General features: G+C 52.6%; 3 protein-coding genes across 4 annotated transcripts in view; 1 reads left to right on the top strand and 2 right to left on the bottom strand.

Moving 5' to 3' along the window:
• Pdcd11 (programmed cell death 11) overlaps nt 1-1530 on the top strand; it is a 43431-nt gene extending 41901 nt beyond the window's left edge. For both annotated transcript variants that reach the window (XM_050145320.1, XM_050145312.1), the window contains exon 36: nt 388-1530. In XM_050145320.1, coding sequence (XP_050001277.1) covers nt 388-559 — 172 coding nt within the window. In that variant the 3' untranslated portion in view covers nt 560-1530. The remainder of the gene's footprint in view (nt 1-387) is intronic.
• On the bottom strand, nt 935-8641 carry Calhm2 (calcium homeostasis modulator family member 2). The gene is made up of 3 exons (XM_050145508.1): nt 8214-8641; nt 5701-6410; nt 935-2813 (listed from the first exon to the last, which is right to left on the bottom strand). Exons 2-3 carry the CDS (start codon nt 6253-6255, stop codon nt 2397-2399), a joined length of 972 nt encoding a protein of 323 aa, XP_050001465.1. The 5' UTR covers nt 6256-6410; nt 8214-8641; the 3' UTR covers nt 935-2396.
• Nucleotides 8642-10725: 2084 nt separating this feature from the next.
• Nucleotides 10726-13425, bottom strand: Calhm1 (calcium homeostasis modulator 1). Its single transcript, XM_050145490.1, has 2 exons — nt 12874-13425; nt 10726-11220 (listed from the first exon to the last, which is right to left on the bottom strand). Exons 1-2 carry the CDS (start codon nt 13423-13425, stop codon nt 10726-10728), a joined length of 1047 nt encoding a protein of 348 aa, XP_050001447.1.
• Nucleotides 13426-17089: the final 3664 nt, after the last annotated feature.

The following is a 17089-nucleotide window of genomic DNA, read 5'->3' as shown; positions in this document are numbered from 1 at the left end:
TGACTGAACCCTCTGCTGGGATCCCAGATGAGTCACATTGTGCCTGCCCCTCATTGACAGAACCTTCATGGGCAGACTTTGACTTTTGTCCCCCATAGTCCCTTCTAGGCAAGGAGGGTTGGAGGTGGGTAGATAGAGCAGGGTCCAGAAAGAACAAGTGCCTCATTCTTACTTTTCTGTGGGCTTACGTTGGGCTTCTGTCATTATGTATCCCATCCCAGTAGCTTTGTCCTCTTCACCATGTAACTAGGCAGGCTAAGTCTTTTGTCTGTGGCAGGAGTTCATACTTAGGATTACAGGGACCTAGGGCCTGAGAGCAAGTCGGGGAGTACTAGAAGTCATGAGGTAGGGACCCTGAGGGAATTGCTTCCGTGTTCTTCCTCATAGGGACATCTTTGAACGCGTCATCCATCTGAGCCTGGCCCCTAAGAAGATGAAGTTCTTCTTCAAGCGCTACCTGGACTACGAGAAGCAGCACGGCACTGAGAAGGACGTGCAGGCTGTCAAGGCGAAGGCCCTGGAGTACGTGGAGGCCAAGAGCTCAGCACTGGAGGACTAGTAGCCCTAGGCTCACTGGACACTGTAGCAGCAGGCAGCCCAGCCTGCAGCAGGCACCTTGGACACTTAGGAAGTGGTTGTCTGAGGACAGTTTAAGTGCTGCTTTTTCTGCAGCATGCCTGAGATAATCCTGTCAGAATAAAGAATTCTGAGAGGCTTTCTCTTTTAAAAAATAAAATTAAATTAAAATTTTTTATTTTTTATTTTTTTTGAGACAGAGTCCTCACTGGCTGGTCCTGGCTGGCCTGGAACCTGCTGTGTAGACCTGGCCAGCCTTGAACTAAGAAATCTACTGCCTCTGCCTCCCAAGTGCTGGGATTAAAGGCGTGAACTATCACTTCTTGTTTTAAAAAATATGTATATATATATATATATATTTTTAATTTAGGGTTCTACAGATTGAGCCAAGACCTTACACATGCTAAGCAAGTGTTCTTCCGCTAGACTCCACCCAGTCCTTGAGGTTTAATGCTCTTGTTTTGTTTTATGTAACACATTACGTCTTCCTTTTTCTTTCCTGAGGCTGCTCCGTTTTTCCAGGCAACAGTCTCTCGGGCTTTCAGAAAAACAAGCGTTCCTTTCTGGAGAGTTTGCTGCAGTCTTGGATCCGAAAGGCAAAGGCTAGTGTTTTCATGGTCAGGATCCCACTTTGTCCCTCGGCAAGCTCTTGGGCCATACCCAAGAGGGTGTAGGGAAGACATTGTCTCTGGTCAGCCCGTACTGTCTGCCCTGTTGTGGAGGCTGGGAGATTGAGAAGAGGAAGGAGGAAGAATCCAGAAGAAGATGGGAAACCTGAGGAAAGCTGAAAGTGTTGGTTCAACTATCTAGTCTCCACCCACTCCCAAAGCCTAGACCTCCTAAAGTCTGTCACAGCCGAGTCTGCTTGCCAGCACAGACCCTACCAGTTGGTGTTTTTTTGGGATGGGGGGCATTGTGCCTAAGGGAATTAAAAGCTTTCTCTCACAACCTAAATTGTTCTCTGAGTTTTCTGTGGGAAATGGCTGGGTTGGATGCCAGGACGTAGGACAGACAAGGGAGGAAGGGCATGAGGTTTTGAGTGTGTAGCTAGTTGATGCGGGCCTGAGGAGAAAGTGCTGAAGCCCGCTGGTTCTTGGAGTTCACTTAGTACAAGTCCTGGCCAGGCCAGGATCTTCTAATACCATGTTTCCCCCTGAGCGCCCCCTGCAAAAGGCCAGGCTGCCTCTGACCACATGAAACCAGGTAGAGACTGCACCCTGGGGCAGGACATGTGACTTGCCTTTGCGGTGCTGCCACTCTTGTGGTTCCCTTCAGTCCTGTTCCATCTCCTCTCAAAATGGGCTATACACCCTTGTCAATTGCACAAACACCAGTTTAGGCTTTTAAAGTAAGAAAAGCTTTATCAAAAAGTTTAAATATATAAAATTACACCAGAGGTATACAGCTTCCTAGTTGTATACACAGGAGTTCGTCATCCCTATGCAATTAGACACAAGTTAACTGCACAGTTACAAATAGCGAGCCCCCCAGTGGGTTGTACTGGCACCAGGCTCCACCAGCTGATGCTTCTCAGCTTGCAGGCCCATCAAAGATCACTCACATAGTCAAGGACCAGCTCTGGGGAAGCCTATAGCTGTGAACAGTGTGTTGGTGGCTACAGATGATTTCAGCAGGTCTCGGAAATCAGACCCCCTCCCCAACCTACCCCACCCCTCCCCATCCCCCAGTCTCTCTGGACCATATACTCCACAAGATCCTTACAAATTCCTAGCTGTTTTGTGTCACTTGGTAACACTGTAGTTAACAGATCTGATGCTGAGGTGGGCATGCCATGAGGGTTTGTTGCAAAGATGCAGACTCTAGGAGGTGAGCAGGGCCATCTCCAAGTTGTCAGGGGCTGTGCCATTACCTGCCAGGCCCTGGGCCCACTTGTGTAGGCGACTATAGAGTGGGAGGCCCTGGTTCTCACGGTACAAATAGACCCCAGTGATTGCATTCCACTGTGGTCGTGGCTGGGTGCCTTCCACTGGGAACTTGGCGACCAGCTCTTCGTCATCCTTGTTGAGGGCCACAAAGCCAAAGAAACGGCGCACGTTGTTGGCGGCCAGCACCCTTGAATGCACCTCCACTGTGCGCTGGAACAGCTGCTCCTCGTTCGTGCGGTACTGTGCCCAATAGGCCTCCTGGCGGTAGCTGAGTGGCGAGCAGTAGTGCTTGAGACACTTGGTCAGGAACACCAGGATGGCCACCACACCGATGAGCAGCCATCCAAAGAGCTGGCCAGAGAATAGGCAAGGCTCAGGGAGGGGCGACGACTGCCTGGACCCTGCCCGGGTGGGGGTGGGGGGGACGGAGCCTGGTGGAGGGGCTATGGGGGAGCCCGTGGAAAAGGAACAGATTCTGCTCTGCGGCAAGCAGGACTTCCTCTTTCTATTTTTAATTCTAGCCCACACACTCTCCGAGCTTAGGCTGCGCCTCCTGCCTTTTTTATTCTTCAGCCCCAAGGGTGCATTTTCACCAAACCCAGCTCAGGAGCCAGGAGTGGAGCTCAGCCACAGAGCACACGTTAAGCATTCGAGGCTCCCATCCACAAAAAAGAAAGAAAAACTCAAAGTGTGGGTCAGCTCAGATGCTTCTCTGACGGCTTCAGAGGTCTCAGTCTGACACATCACTGTCCTTAGAGCAATTGCCTGTGTGCTTGCTTCCCACTAGGCAGATGCGAGTCTGCAGAGGACCAGGACCCTCGATGCAGTCTTTGCCTACTGCTCGTCTATAAACCCGTGGATTAGTGACCAGTATTTCTGTATTTACCATCTTCCAGCTCTGACGCTGACTTTAGCCCCCTTTCTCTGCTTCCTCCCTGCCCCCACCCCAAGACAGAGTCTCATGTAGCCCAAGCTGGCCCAAGTACTGTTTAGCTGAGGATAGTCTTGAGTTTCTGCTCCTCCTGCCTCCGCCTCCTGCGTGCTAGGGTACAGGCATGTGCCACACCTAGTTTATACGGTGCTAGGGGTCGAACATAGGACCTGATGTGTGCTAGGCATGCGTTCTACTGAGCTCCATCTTAGCCTCACTTTTCCCTTGTGTTGTTACTGTTTAAAGAATTATTTTAGATGTTGTGTGTTGAAAGGGTTTACCTGTGTCAGGGGATATGTATATGCTTTGAGGGTATGGATATGTGTTGAGGTATGGACATGTGTTGGGGTATGTATATGTGTTGGGGGTATGTACATCTGTTGGGGTACATGTAATTGTTGGGATGTGTTGAGGGTATGTACATGTGTGTTGGGGTATATGTTGGGGTATGTACATGTGTTGGGGTATATGTTGGGATATGTACATGTGTTGGGGTATGTATATATATGTGTTAGAGTATGTGTTGGGGATATGTATATGTGTTGGGGATATATACTTGTACTGGGGTATATGTTGAGGGGTATGTACATGTCTTGGGGTATATATATGTGTTGGGGAGTATGTACATGTGTTGGGGTATGTACATGTATTGAGAAGGTTTTTTTTTTTTTTTTTTTTTGGTGGATTGCAGAGTCCAGAGGGTATCCGATTCCCTGGAGCTAGAGCTAGAGTTACAAGTAGTTGTGAGCTGCCTAACGTGGGTGTTGGGAACTGAACTCAGGTCTTCTGTAAGAGCCATACTTCAGTCTTTACCCAGCCACTTCTCCAATCTTCCTCCTCTTCATTGAGAGGATGGTCCAAACTGGCCCTTAATTTACTATGTAGCTAGAAAACTCAGATCCTCTTAAGTTTACCTCCCTAGTAGTGGATTACAGCAAGATACAGTACAGGCAGCTAACTTGGGTTTCTTTCTTTCTATCTTTCTTTTTTTTCTTTCTGATTTCCTTCCTTCCTTTCTTTTTTAATGTTTATGAATGTTTTGCCTGCACATAAGTCTGTACACTATGGGTGTGCCTAGTGCCCCCAGAGGCCATTGAATCCCCTGGAACTGGAATTACAGATGGTTGTGAGCTACCATGTGTGTGCTGGGAACTGAACTCTCAGGTCCTCTGAAGGAGCAGTGCCCCAGGTTCTCTCCAGCCCCTAGCTTAGGTTTTATATGTCTTTGTGGAAAGAGCATTCTTTTTTAAAAATATTTAGTTAGTTATTATGTATGCCTGCAGGCCAGAAGAGGGCACTAGACCCAATTACAGATGGTTGTGAGCCACCATGTGGTTGCTGGGAATTGAACTCAGGACCTTTGAAGAGCAGGCAATGCTCTTAACCTCTGAACCATCTCTCCAGCCCCCGGAAAGAGCATCCTTTAGAGAGTCTTGTGTCTCCCTCATCCTCTGCTTCTGAAGTTACAATCAGTTCAAACTATGCTTGTGACTTATTTTTATTTCTTTATGTTCATTGGTGTTTCACTTGAATGTATGTCTATGTGAAGATGCTGGATCCCCTGGAACTGGAGTTCCAGCTGGTTGTGAGCTGCCATGTGTGTGCTGGGACTCAAACCTGGGTCCTGTGGAAGAGGACCCAGAGCTCTTAACTGCTGAGCCATTTCCCTAGCCCCAGGCATTCTTTCAACCTCTTTCCCCTAGACCAACTTCCAAACAGGATGCAGGAAAGGCTGTAGCTAGCTGAAGCAGCAGTAGCCTGCCTCTTCCTGACCTGCCCCAAGAGTGAGGCTGGCTCACTGCTGGGGCAGGAATACGGTCATCCCTGGAGTCAACCAGGTTCCACTATCAACTCAAAGCCCACAGCAGCTATTTCTGAGGTGGCCTGCAGGGGCAATGCCCACTAAGCTAGGGTAAGGATAATACTCTCAGCAGGTAGATTAGGAATGGCCCAGGGGTGTAATGGGATGTGGGATGCTTTCTCTGGGATTCCTTAGTGCGTAAAACTGTCTCTAGGAGCTGCAAGTGGAGCCTAGTGGCAGAGCACATGCACATGCTCGGCATTCATGAGGACTTGGGTTCCATTCCTAGCACCCAAAGGCAAATCAGAGACACGTCCCTGTGATCATGAATCGTCCCTTGCTCCACAGAACACTGTCACAGTTACCTACTCTGAGGTCTAACATGGTCACCTAGGGCTTCCCTGGAGAGCTGCCCATTTTAACACTGGACCATCCGATTGCGTCCCACCCCACCAGCTCCCCTGTGGGAGGGGAGGAAGAAGGCTGCCCTTCACACAGCTCCTTACCTGGGACTCATACTTAAGCCTCCGGCTGACCTCCTCTCGGAAGCCCGACAGGTTGGCAGGGCCCTCTCCACAAGGGAACCTGGCGAGGATCTCCGTGGCGTGAGCTGAGGGGAATCCTTCATCCCTAGCTGTGAGCGAGGAGGGGTCCACAAACTCACTGAGAGCACAGACGTAGGCCTCCCCTCGTAACAGAGAGATGACGGACCAGGTGACAGGGGCCACGGCTGCACGGCCCAGGATGGAGCTTAGGAGAAGGAAGTTGGGGGCAGCGGAGCAGTTCTTGGCCCTCCGATACTGGCACTCAGCCACTAGGTTCCAAGTGTGGTTGTTGAGGATGACTCCGATGAGGAAGAGCGCCAGTGCAGGCACCCCAATGGCTGTCAGCCCATACAGGTAGTTCCGGGCAGGTGAGCAGGGACAGTGGAATGCCACCACGGAGAACAGCTCCTGACTGCCCACTGTGCCCAGGGCCACCAGTCCGTTGAAAATCATCACATCCTTGCTCTTGAAGAAGAGAGACAGGAAGCGGAAGTTCTCTGCGATCAAGGCAGCCATGGTGACTGGTGGGCTAGGGGCTTAGGAGGAGGCAGCAGAGGATGATGGAACTGGTGGCTTCTGGTGAGACTCGGAAGGAGCTCAGGCAGGAGGACATCCGATGGCAGAGCATGACTATGCCATTTTATCACCTACGGTGGCCGAACTGGTGCTTCCTGTGAAACACAGATGACTGATAATGGTTACCTCTGAACACGGGCTGAGGGATGCCGCTGTGGTCAAGCAGGTAAGGGAGGAGGGAGCACAGGGCCCCCACGGAAATGGTGGTACCCATGGTTGCTGCCAGGTGCCAGGTGCTCTCAATCCATGGTGCCTATCCTCACGAGTCTATACAGTATCCTTGGCAACCCCCTGGCATCCTTGTGTACCCCCCACCTCGAGCCCAGAAAAGGGTGAGACTTCCTGAGGGTGAGCCAGTTCCTGGCCAAAGTTCAAGATCAGGTCTGCCTCCCCTGAATAATTGAAGGTCTTTTTGCCACTGCTGGCTTCTCATCAGGAGGCTCAAGCATAGCCAGAGGTGTTAGGTGATGGGGATGACTTCTCTCTGCTAAGGATTTGGGACAATGTGGAGGATGTGATATGGGTATCAAAGCTGTCCTAGTGAACAAAGACAGCCTGCTGTAACCGTGGGTGGTGGTGGCGGAGTTCAGGCCCTCTGGAACAGGGCAAGTTTGACACAAGATGCCAGCATCCTTGGGTGCACAAAACCCTTTCATTTTGGAGACCTCACAGTCTCAACACACTTCACACCTTCTCTCCAGACCTCTGTACTCAACTGGGAAAAGGCTAAGTCATTTTGGTACCTGACCCCTTCCTAGGAGCGTTAGGGGACAACAAATGATGCCTGATTGTCAGTCGTTCAACATCCCAAACTCTTACCCTGTCAGGTCTACTGGTTGAGTATGAGTCTTCTGATGGCAAAGATCAGAAAATGAAGACCCGAGGAGGACTGGGTGTCTTGCCCGAGGCCAGGCAAATCTGGAGGAGTCGGGGGAGGTTTTGATCATGACTTGTGGACAAAATAAGTCTGAGCTAAGCTAGTGCCCCTGTTCACAACCTCCTTCAGACCCTGCTCCCCTCAAACTTCCCTACCCAGCATCCTGCAGGAGCACTGCTCCAAGAAGCCTAGGCCTGACACCTTCGGCACTTGCCAGTCACAGGCAGCTTTAGTGGGGTCCAGGCCCACCGTACCCATCCATCCTCCCCTGAATCGGTGACTGCAGGAGAGTTGGGACCTTGCCAGAAGTGGCCTTGGCCTAGGGCTCTTTAGAAGTTTAGCCCTAATTCTTTTCCCAGGCTCCACCCACACACCCGGAGAGACAGGCAGGGTGTGGCTCCGTGTCCATCTCAGCAGGGGAATGAAAAAAAAAAAAAAAAAAAAACCAAACCAAAAAACAAAACTTCCAAGGCCAAAAGAAGCCTGGAAGTGGAGAAAGGGGCTAGCTGTAAGGAGGGACAGGGGAGCCTGTGCCGGCTCATAGCCGCATCCCTTTTCCTGTTGCCGCCTCTGTCAAAGATGCCAGATGGGCACAGGCAGGGCCATGTGGCTATGTGGGCTCCAGGAGGAGGAGGCCAAGTCTGACTCCCGAGTTCAGAGCCCAGAGAGCCTGAATAATCCCACAAGGAAGGGACCTCGTCCTGCTGCTGGCGATAAACAGGCTAGAGGCCCCCCACCCCTCCCTTTCTCCCTCCCGTCCCTTCTTCTCTCCCTTCTGTTCCTCCCTTTCTCCCTTCCTGGCACCCAATTAGTAGTGGCCCTGGGCCCTTAAACCCACCCAATGTTAAAGTACAAAATGCCTGATCTGTGGGTAATGAGTAGAGGCCGGACCAGGCCATCTTCTGAGATTGTTACCCCCTAAACCAGGGGTTTCCTCGCCACACAATCCCTGGAGGCTGCCTGGGATCAACCTGCCAGTCACTTTGATACAAGCACACCCCAGGAAGGGGCGCCTCCTTACCTGGGGCTGGCAGCAGACACCCGTGGTCTTGACTTCCTGGAGCGTGGGCACTGCGGACCCCTGGACAGACTCAGGGCTGCAAGACAAAGTGGGCCTCACGGTGGCGGCTTCACCGCTTTTGCGTTTTGAAAGCAACGGGGCTTTGGGCTCCGGTTACAAACAAACTTAACGCCAGGCGTCTATAGGTGGAAGTGCAGGCATCTGCAGACAAATTTAACTCCAGAAAAAGAGAGACAGAAACAGCGGCATGGAACTTTCTCGCCGGCGAATGGAAAAACAGCCTCCCAGCGCCAGGCAGAGGAGGGCGGGCTGCTGAGGGCGGCGCGAGACAGAGGAAGTAGAGAAGCGGTCTAGGCTGCTGTGTCCTGTCCCAGCCCGCCTCTGGGCCCGCTGTGGCTGGCTCTACTGGCCCTGCCTCGACTCTACCCTGTGCACCCCTCGGGGGCCATCTGGGAAGGTCTAGACAAGAGTGAGGCGAGGCCCTCCAGGAGATCTTGCCCAGGCTCGCCCTCCAGGCCAGTTTAAAGAACAGCCCCCATGCTAGACGCCCACTGGCAGAGGCTTCTGGGAGTCAGGGCAGAGGCTGGCGTTCAGGACTGATGGTGATGTTCCAAAATACAAAAGGTCAAGACCCCGGTCCCATCTGCCCTTCTCTCTCGATCGTCCTGCTTTTGTCTGTACCAGCTATCCCCAGAAGCCGGACCCACCACAGCTCAGCTAACTCCCAGGCACCTCTCCATCCTCCTCTGTACAGCTGAATCAAGGAATCTGGGGATCCTCTGGGTGCCTAGGGCAGAGGCTGGGCAGAGGTAGAAATTAAAGGGAAGGAGGTTTCTAAGCTGCCCTGCCTGTCCCTGGAGTGGTCATGAGCTCCTATCTTTGGGAAGCTCACAAGCACAAGGCTGGAGAGTCATGAGTCAGGTACGCTGATGGGGAGAGTGCCAAGATGGACCCAGTGGCACCTAGGATTTAGAGAGATAGCCCCGGGGCCATCAGCTCTCCAGGGCTGTGACATTGGAACTCACACCCTGTGGCAAGCTGAACCTGCCCCCTCTCTAGTCTGGCTTGTGTGTGTGGCAGGGATGGAGAGGGATCCTTATTTCTTTATCCTTGCTTTTTCACGAGCACTCTACAAACTGGGGGACTAGCCTTAGCTCCCGCCACTCTGGTGTTGGAAGCCCAGGTCTCCCCAAAGCTTTCTCTCACATCTGTTTCTCCAAGCACTTTCTGGCATTCTGTCCTGAGCGGAAGCCCCCCCTCCCCCGCACACCAATGCCTACTCGGTCTGTGTTCATCTGGTCCCTTCATTCAGGGCTGGAGCCGTGTTCCACTCTCTTCCCTGCCACCAGGCCCTGGGGCTCCTCCTGAGAGTGGAAGGATGGTGGATGAGGGAAAACGGAAATGGGAAGGTCAGAGTGAGCTCTGAGGTGAACAGGGCTGAAAGATGGGAGCCTGCACCTCTCTTTCCTTTGCTTGGGCAAGATTCCTGTCCCTTGGCTGGGGTCAGGGGAGGGGAGAGCAAGCAGCCCAGGGCCTCAGAGATGAACGCGCACATTAACCACACTGCCCCAGATGTCCACTATGTGCAGCGTGAATTTATGCATGGGGAACCCGTGAGGTAGATGGCCCTCTCCCTCTTGCACAAATGAGGAAACTGAGGCCCAGAAAATGGGGCGCTCGGCCCAGGGACACTTTGCAAATGCTAGAACCAGCATTTAACCCATTTCTATCCCACCCTAGTCTTTACTTCCCCTCTTAGGCAACACCCTCATCTTCCCCACACCTCAGGGCAAGTTCCTCAGGGAGCCTATGAGAAAATAAGAGTTCTTCAGATTCCATTTCTCGCTCTCAAGCCCCATGATGGTCTGCTTCCCTAAGATCGTGGGAGGATGTTAATTTGGAACTTGGTGTGAGGTAAACGTGGAGTCTGTTTCAAAAGCTGTCTAATGGCCCCCGTGACACATACCGTGGCCTCCCTTCTATGGTCCTAGATCTCGGCATCTTATCACGTGTCACTCAGGCGTGTCACACCAGCTGAGTGTGTGACATTTAACCCATTCTACCTTCCCCAAGAAACTGGGTAAGATTATGAGAGGGCTGCTTGCCCTCGGATCCTTGAGCCAGAACACAAGAGAAGTCTAGAGCAAGAGGAAGTGCTGGGGTGTGGACTTTGGAAGCCGAAGTGGAGACAGTGAGCAGGGATGGAAGGAAGAGCATCACAGGGAGGCTGGGGAAGGGACTCGGGTACCAGTCCTGGTACGACGCATCCTGCTCCCACCCCAGACCTGGACACTTGTAATACTGCATCAGCAGGAGGCGAGGCGCAGGGTGACACTGCTCCCGGGTCACTGGGGCAGCATCACAGCTAGGGAGGTCCTTCAGCCCCAGGTCTCCTTTTTCACAGTAGCAGACTGCCTGGAATTGGAGCTGTGCCTCAGAGTTGGTTTTCCACAGAGGGGGCAAAGGGCTGTGGGTTCAGATCTCTGCTCCTGCCTCTGCAGTCAGTGACAGCTCACACTTTGCTGAAGTAGGTGGCCACCTCCTTGCGTGGAGGCCGGGGCTCACTCCCAGCCCAGCCATTGCCCATCAGCGGTGCCTCCTGGCCCAGGCGCAGTGGAGGTTTGCATTCGTGCCAGCTTGTGAGCAGCTTGTTCATGGTGCCTTGGTCCGTGATACCACGCAGCTTCTCCTTCTCTTCCTCCGTCCTGTCAGAGGGGCTCTGAGCAGCCTCCGTGGTTGTGGCTGTGGCCGTGGCCGTGGCCAGCACTCCGTGGGTGTGACCCAGTTCCAGGTCATGGTTCATGGCTTCAAAGAACTGTTGGATGCATACCTTAGCAAAGGCCTTGGCGTGCTCCGTGCATGTCTCATCAAAGAGCTTACGCTCGATGTCGATGTAGTGCGACCAGTACTTGCTCTTGAGAAAGGCGGCCTGGGTAAAGCAGGGCCGCACAGAGCGCACAACGAATGCCAGCAACGTGGTCAGCAGCACAAAGGACCAGCCCAGCGCCTGTGGGGAGAGGTGGACGTCAGCAGACCTACCTGCCCAGACCCCTAAGGTGCTTCTCTTCTACAGAGGAGAGCAGCCATGGACCACGTGACACCACCTCTTGGTCTCTATCTCCCCATGTGTAAAATGGCCACATATTTCACCTCGCAGGAACCAGATCCTGGGAGCATAGACCACGCTGCTTTGGAAAGGCACTCAGTGGACAGGAGTTAACTCCACACCCCAGAGTGAGGCCTCCTGGGTATGAATCCTGTTTCCACTTGATCTTTCTGTGTCTTGGTTTCTCTACTTCGAAGCTGGGTCTACTGGCAGTAACACCTACCTCACAGGGCTCTATGAGAGACAAATGAAACGACGAGTGTAAGACAACCCGGATATAACTCTGTTAGACATCATGGTGGCACCGCTTGGGGCCATGCCTCTTCCTTCAGAAGGTCTCTCCTGGCTCCCCCAGGCCTATTGGGAGCCCTGGGGCTTTCCTCCGGCTTCTGGGAATGACACCAGTTCTAAGTGAACACTCCCTCCACCGGTCTGAGCTGGACTCTCAAGGAATTCCAGAGACACACTGGACAGTCCCTGAACTCCATCAGAGAGCACAGGACACATCTCTGACAGTAGTTCAGCGCAGGGCACAGGGCAGGACCCGCCTAACTCCCATCACAAGTCAAGGAAGTGGGGGTAGGGGTGGCTGTGGTGTTAGGGGTGCCCAGTGGCTGCCGTGGGGGCGGTGGGAGAATTCAAACATCTAACTCAGTCAGGGAGCTGCTTCCCATGTTGCTTACTAAGCCACTGGGGTCACAGAGGACTTGGGTTTTCGCATGTTCCAAGTGATTTGCTCTCTTTTGACAATTTGATTTCTAGATAAAGTCATTTCTAAAGTGACTTCATAATTCAGTCTCTACAAGTCACAGGGGCTTGTCTACAACCAGGCTGCCTGTGGCCTCTGGGGGGACCTTCCAGCTTCCACAGTGTGGTAGTTTAAAAGCCAAGCAGACTGACAGCGGCTCCAGGCAGGGCCTGAGGCCTAGGGTGATGGGGCAAGGGCCCATGGATAGTGTAGACAGTCACAGTTGGAGAGGTCATCTGGGTGGTGACAGGGGCTGTACAGAGAAAAGCCTCCCCAGAGGCGGGGGGGGGGGGTCTGCACTGGCCAGGGCAGAGTGTGCATGTTTCTCTAGCCCCACTGAAGCAGACACTGCCTCCTGCCTGTCCCTTTCATCACACAATTCACTGCCCCAGGACGTGATGAACAGTTGGTCCTTAAAGCCTGCTCCCAACCATCATCTCCCTCACCCTGCTCAAGATACCCAGACCCTCAGCTTCCACTCCCAGAGCAGGGAGGCACCAGCTGGGGGCATTTGCCAGGGAAATGTACCCAAATGGCTTAGCCTCCCACCGGCCTCACTGCTGCCTGGGCCTGGGAAAGGAAATGAATGCAAATTTCGCTCAGCCTCTCAGCTTTGAGCCCAGGATGGAGGAGGTGGGAAACCATACACCTCTCCAGGTAAGCTGGCTGAGAGAAGACATGGGCTCTGCCTGGAGTCTCGGCTCGGAATGTTTGCCTCAACCCACAGCCGCCTGAGGGAAATCCCCACTTTGAGAAGGGACCTTCCCAGAGGGACCCTGGACTGTGAGGAGACCCAGCCCCCTCACCTGAGAGATGCAGCGCAAATACCGCACGGCCACCTCTCGGGCCAGCAGCCAGTTCCCGTCATAGATCTCAGGGCAGGGTACGCGAGCCAGCAGGCGAGCCAGTTCTGTCGCAGGCAGGCCGGGCACCAGGCTGCCATTGCCTAGTGTGGCCACTGGCACCGCTGTGCAGAAGGCGCAGAGAAAGCACTTGCCATCCAGCAGTGTGACGGCCACCCAGACGACAGGTGCGATGAGAGCTCGCTGGGCCATGGAACAGAACATGTAGCGTAGCACGGCGGGGTCCTTGGCCCGACGGCCCGCGGGGCGCTTCCACTCTTCCGCTAGCATGGAAATGTTGTTGTTCATGACTAGGCCAAGCAGGAAAAGCACCAGGGGAGGCGTCAGCAGAATGCCCATGCTGTAGGCCATATTGTAGCCCGGCAAACAGGGGCAGTTGAAGTCAAAGGCAGAATACATCTGGGCACTGGCCAGCGCCATGATGCCGCAGATGCCGTTCATGAAGGACTCTTGGTTGGACTGCAAAAACTGGAAGATCATCCGAAACTTGTCCATTGTGGCCTGCGAGGGTCCTCAGCCTCTTCCCTTCTCACCGTGGCTTCTGTGGCTTCCCAGACAGTTCCTTGAGCCACTCTGCCCACTGGGCAGCCACCGCATGACTGAGATCCGGGCTGGACTAGCCGAGCTCCGGGCAGCTGATGAGATCACTCTGACTCGGAGGAGCCTTCCTTCTACACAGGTGCTGGCAGAGAGGGCGCAGCTTGACCAATCCTGTGGGTACAGTCAGGACTGTGTCCCTCCCTCCCGCTTCCCGCCCCTTCTCTCAGCTGCCTGCAGCCTAGAGAGCCACAAAGCTGCACCCCATGAGGACCGCTTTTCTTTGGGTGCAGGAGGGAGAAGGAGATGAAGTCAGGCTGGAGTTGGAGAGGCTACTGGGCTCTGGGGAAATGTATCATTTCTCTGGGCCTTTCTCTTGAGTTCTCTCTGCAATGTCAGGACCCCAGGAAGCTCTTCCATCAGCTGAAACAATGATAATAAGATGACGGAGAAATGATGGTGGGCACAGAGGCTGTGGCAGGCAGTGATAGTTGGATTTTACTCAGAGTAGGAATGAGGTGGCCACTCAGAGGTGACCCGTGAGTGTGGCATACAGCAAAACTACCTGGGCTTTTCTTTCCTTTCTCTTTTTGAGACAAGGTCTCCAACTCATTATGTAGCCAAGAAAGATTCAGAATTTTCCAGTCCTCTTGTCTATACCTCTCGAATGTTGGGATTACAGGCTTGTGACATCACACCTGGCTTTGGCTTTGGGCCTGGATTGAACAGTTTGCCTAAGTCAGGGTTGCAGCCGGTTTCACATCTGTGTCTCTGTGGATGTGTCTGTGTTTGTGAGTGGCAAACTCTTCCAGGCTCCTTCTACTTCCACACCCCTAGACCCACAGGTGACACGGTTTCACCATCAGAAAGAGCCCTGTGTGTTGAGCCATCCAAGGGGAAGGCTCCCTTTGATCCTGCAGCATTCAGACAGGTGTGTCAGATCTGGAATCATCTGGAGATGATTCCTTGTCTGGGGCAAGGACATCAGAAAGAACCTTCCCCTGAGTTTCTGACCATGGTGCACTCAGTGTGGCTTCTGTCTGTATACAGAGGTGTGCTTGTAAGCCACACTAGCGGTCTTCTGCCTGCATCTTTGTATTTCTGACAAGACCTGCCATGACCTCAGCTGGCTTGTGTGCACCTTGCGTGTATTGTGTAACCCTTGTACAATTCTGTGGGATAGAATTTTTTTATCACTTTACGGAAGTGAGGTCTGAGACTCAGAGAGACAAACCTATTAGCTAAAGGCCACCAGGTCATCAGTGGAGAGATGTGACTGGAGCCCAGGTTAGCCCTCAGGGTAGGAGTGCAGGGTGAAGAAGGGCAGGGAAGGTTTCTGCTTGTTTACTTTTGTTGTTATTGTTTTAACTTATCTTCTGGTTGGGTCAAGTTTGTCCATTGAGTGGAAAGACTGCTGTGTCATAAATAGGACTACAAGAAGACTATTGCTTCCCTCAGCTACAGGCTAGGTGTCCCTGGGACAACTGGAGTCCCTAGGTTGGTGACCCCTGGAAGATTCTCGCTAGGGACTCCTCCAGAAGACATGCACCAGAGGTGAGTGGCATGAGGGAGATCCACAAAGAAGGTGTCTCTCTTTGGACATCTGCTGCATGGAAGACAAGGGTCGCAGCAGCTTCCGAGGCTTGATACCGCCCCAGTATGGCCATGGGGTGGGCCTGGGTGGCTCATGAAACCAAAAGAGGTTTCCAGCACCACGTGGACTCTGCCTTGTGTACAGGTATTGGACACAGCTGCCTGTTTGTAGCAATGAAGGGTCAAGAATTCCACAGTGGTTGGAGGGTACCTGCCGTAGCCAGGTTACTTGCAAAGTCTTGATGGGCCATGACATTCATGGGTCCTACATACCCTGTGAGGGTTGGTGCTGCAGCCACCCTTCCCCCAGGGTCTACGCTTCAGCTCCCAGCCACCTTTCACTCCTCAAACAGGGACAAACTTTTCCACCTCAGAGTCTGCGTAAGCACTCTCCGTGTCTCAGGTGGATGCTTCTCTTCTTCCCGGTAGACATTCCCGTTTGTCTTGAAAATAAATTATTCATTTATTTATTTTATGTCTGTGCATTTGTGTCTGTGCGTCACTTGTGTGCCTGTTGCTCTCAGATCTCTTAAAATTGGGGTCACAGATGGATGTGAGCTGCCAGGCAGGTGCTGAGAGCTGAACCCAGGTCCTCTGGAAGAGCAGGCAGTGCTCTTAACTGCTGAGCCATCTCTCCAGATCCTCCTACTTATCTTTTGTTTTGTTTTTAGAGGCAGGATTTCACTATGTAGCTCTGGCTATCCTAGAACTCACTATGTAGTTTCAGGCTGGCTTCGAACTCAGAGATCCGCCTGCCTCTGCTTCCCGAGTGCTGAGACCAAAGGTGTGTGCCATCACTGCCTGGTTTTCTTCCTTTCCATCTTTAAGAGCCACTTTTTTTTTCTTTTGAGACAGGGTCTTCCTATGTAGCCCTGACTGTCCTTAAACTCCCAATGTAGACCAGGCTGGCTTTGAACTCACAGAGATCCATCTGCCTCAGCCTCCAAAGTTCTGGAACTAAAGGCATATGCCACCATTGCTGACCTTCAAAATTCACTTTAATGTAATCCCCTCCCATTTATTTATTTATTTGTTTGTTTGTTTGACAATGTGTTATTGGTCTTGAACTCATCATCCTTTTGCCTCCTAAGTCTGGGATCACAGGGATGACATGCCTGCCTGATGATAATGGTCCCTCTTTAGAGGGGTCTTCTTGAGCTCTCGGTTTAGCTCCATGTCGCTCAGTTTCTCTCTCTGTATTTCTGTCCCTTTCTCTTTGTTTCTGTCTCTCTGTGTCTCTGAATGTCTCCCTCTGTGTGTGTGTGTGTGCATGTATGTTGTATACACAAGTTGAAAGATATTTGGTGGTGTGACTCTGGCAGGTCTCCTGGTGGGTGTGAGACCTTGGAGGGTGGGAGACAGACAGACATGCCATGCAGAGAGAGCTTGGGTATAGAGTTTATTTAGTGGGTATTGGGAGCAGTACAAGAGTAAGGGGCTATGGAGGGGAGGGGAGAAGGGGAGAGAGAGAAGGGGGAGCAGAAAAAGAGGAAAGAGAGAGGGGAGAGAAGAAAGAAGGGGGAAGGGGAGAAGGGCGAGAACAGTAGTTACTGCTTCAGAAGAGGGACAGACAGAGAAGGGGGGGGAGTGAATCAGCTTGCCTGGCCTGAAGCTTACCTTCTAAGCTGGGCTGACTGGCCGCCAATGAGCTCTCAGGATCTGCCTGTCTCTGCCTTCCATGGTTCCTAGCATGCAAACCCATGCTGGACTCTTACATGGCTGCTGGCGATTTGAACTCGGGTTCTCATGCTTGCAGAACAAGTGCTGAGCTGTCTCCTCAGTCCCTTATTTCAAACATAGCTATGCTGAGATGATGTTTATTTAATATCTGAGGCTCCCTTTGGACCACATAGGCTAAAGGTCTGCATCTGTTTTGTCTACTATTCTTTTTTAAAAGATAGCCAGGTGGTGGTGGCGCACGCCTTTAATCCCAGTACTCGGGAGGCAGAGGCAGGCGGATCTCTGTGAGTTCGAGGCCAACCTGGTCTACGAGAGCTAGTTCAGGACAGGCTCCAAAGCTACAGAGAAA

This window comes from Alexandromys fortis, unplaced genomic scaffold (genome assembly GCF_014885135.2).
Source record: "Alexandromys fortis isolate MF-2015 unplaced genomic scaffold, M_Fortis_MF-2015_v1.1 scaffold_16, whole genome shotgun sequence".
Classification (NCBI taxonomy): domain Eukaryota; kingdom Metazoa; phylum Chordata; class Mammalia; order Rodentia; family Cricetidae; genus Alexandromys; species Alexandromys fortis.
Note: the sequence above shows the minus strand (reverse complement) of the source record. Positions and strands in the feature narration are given on the sequence as shown.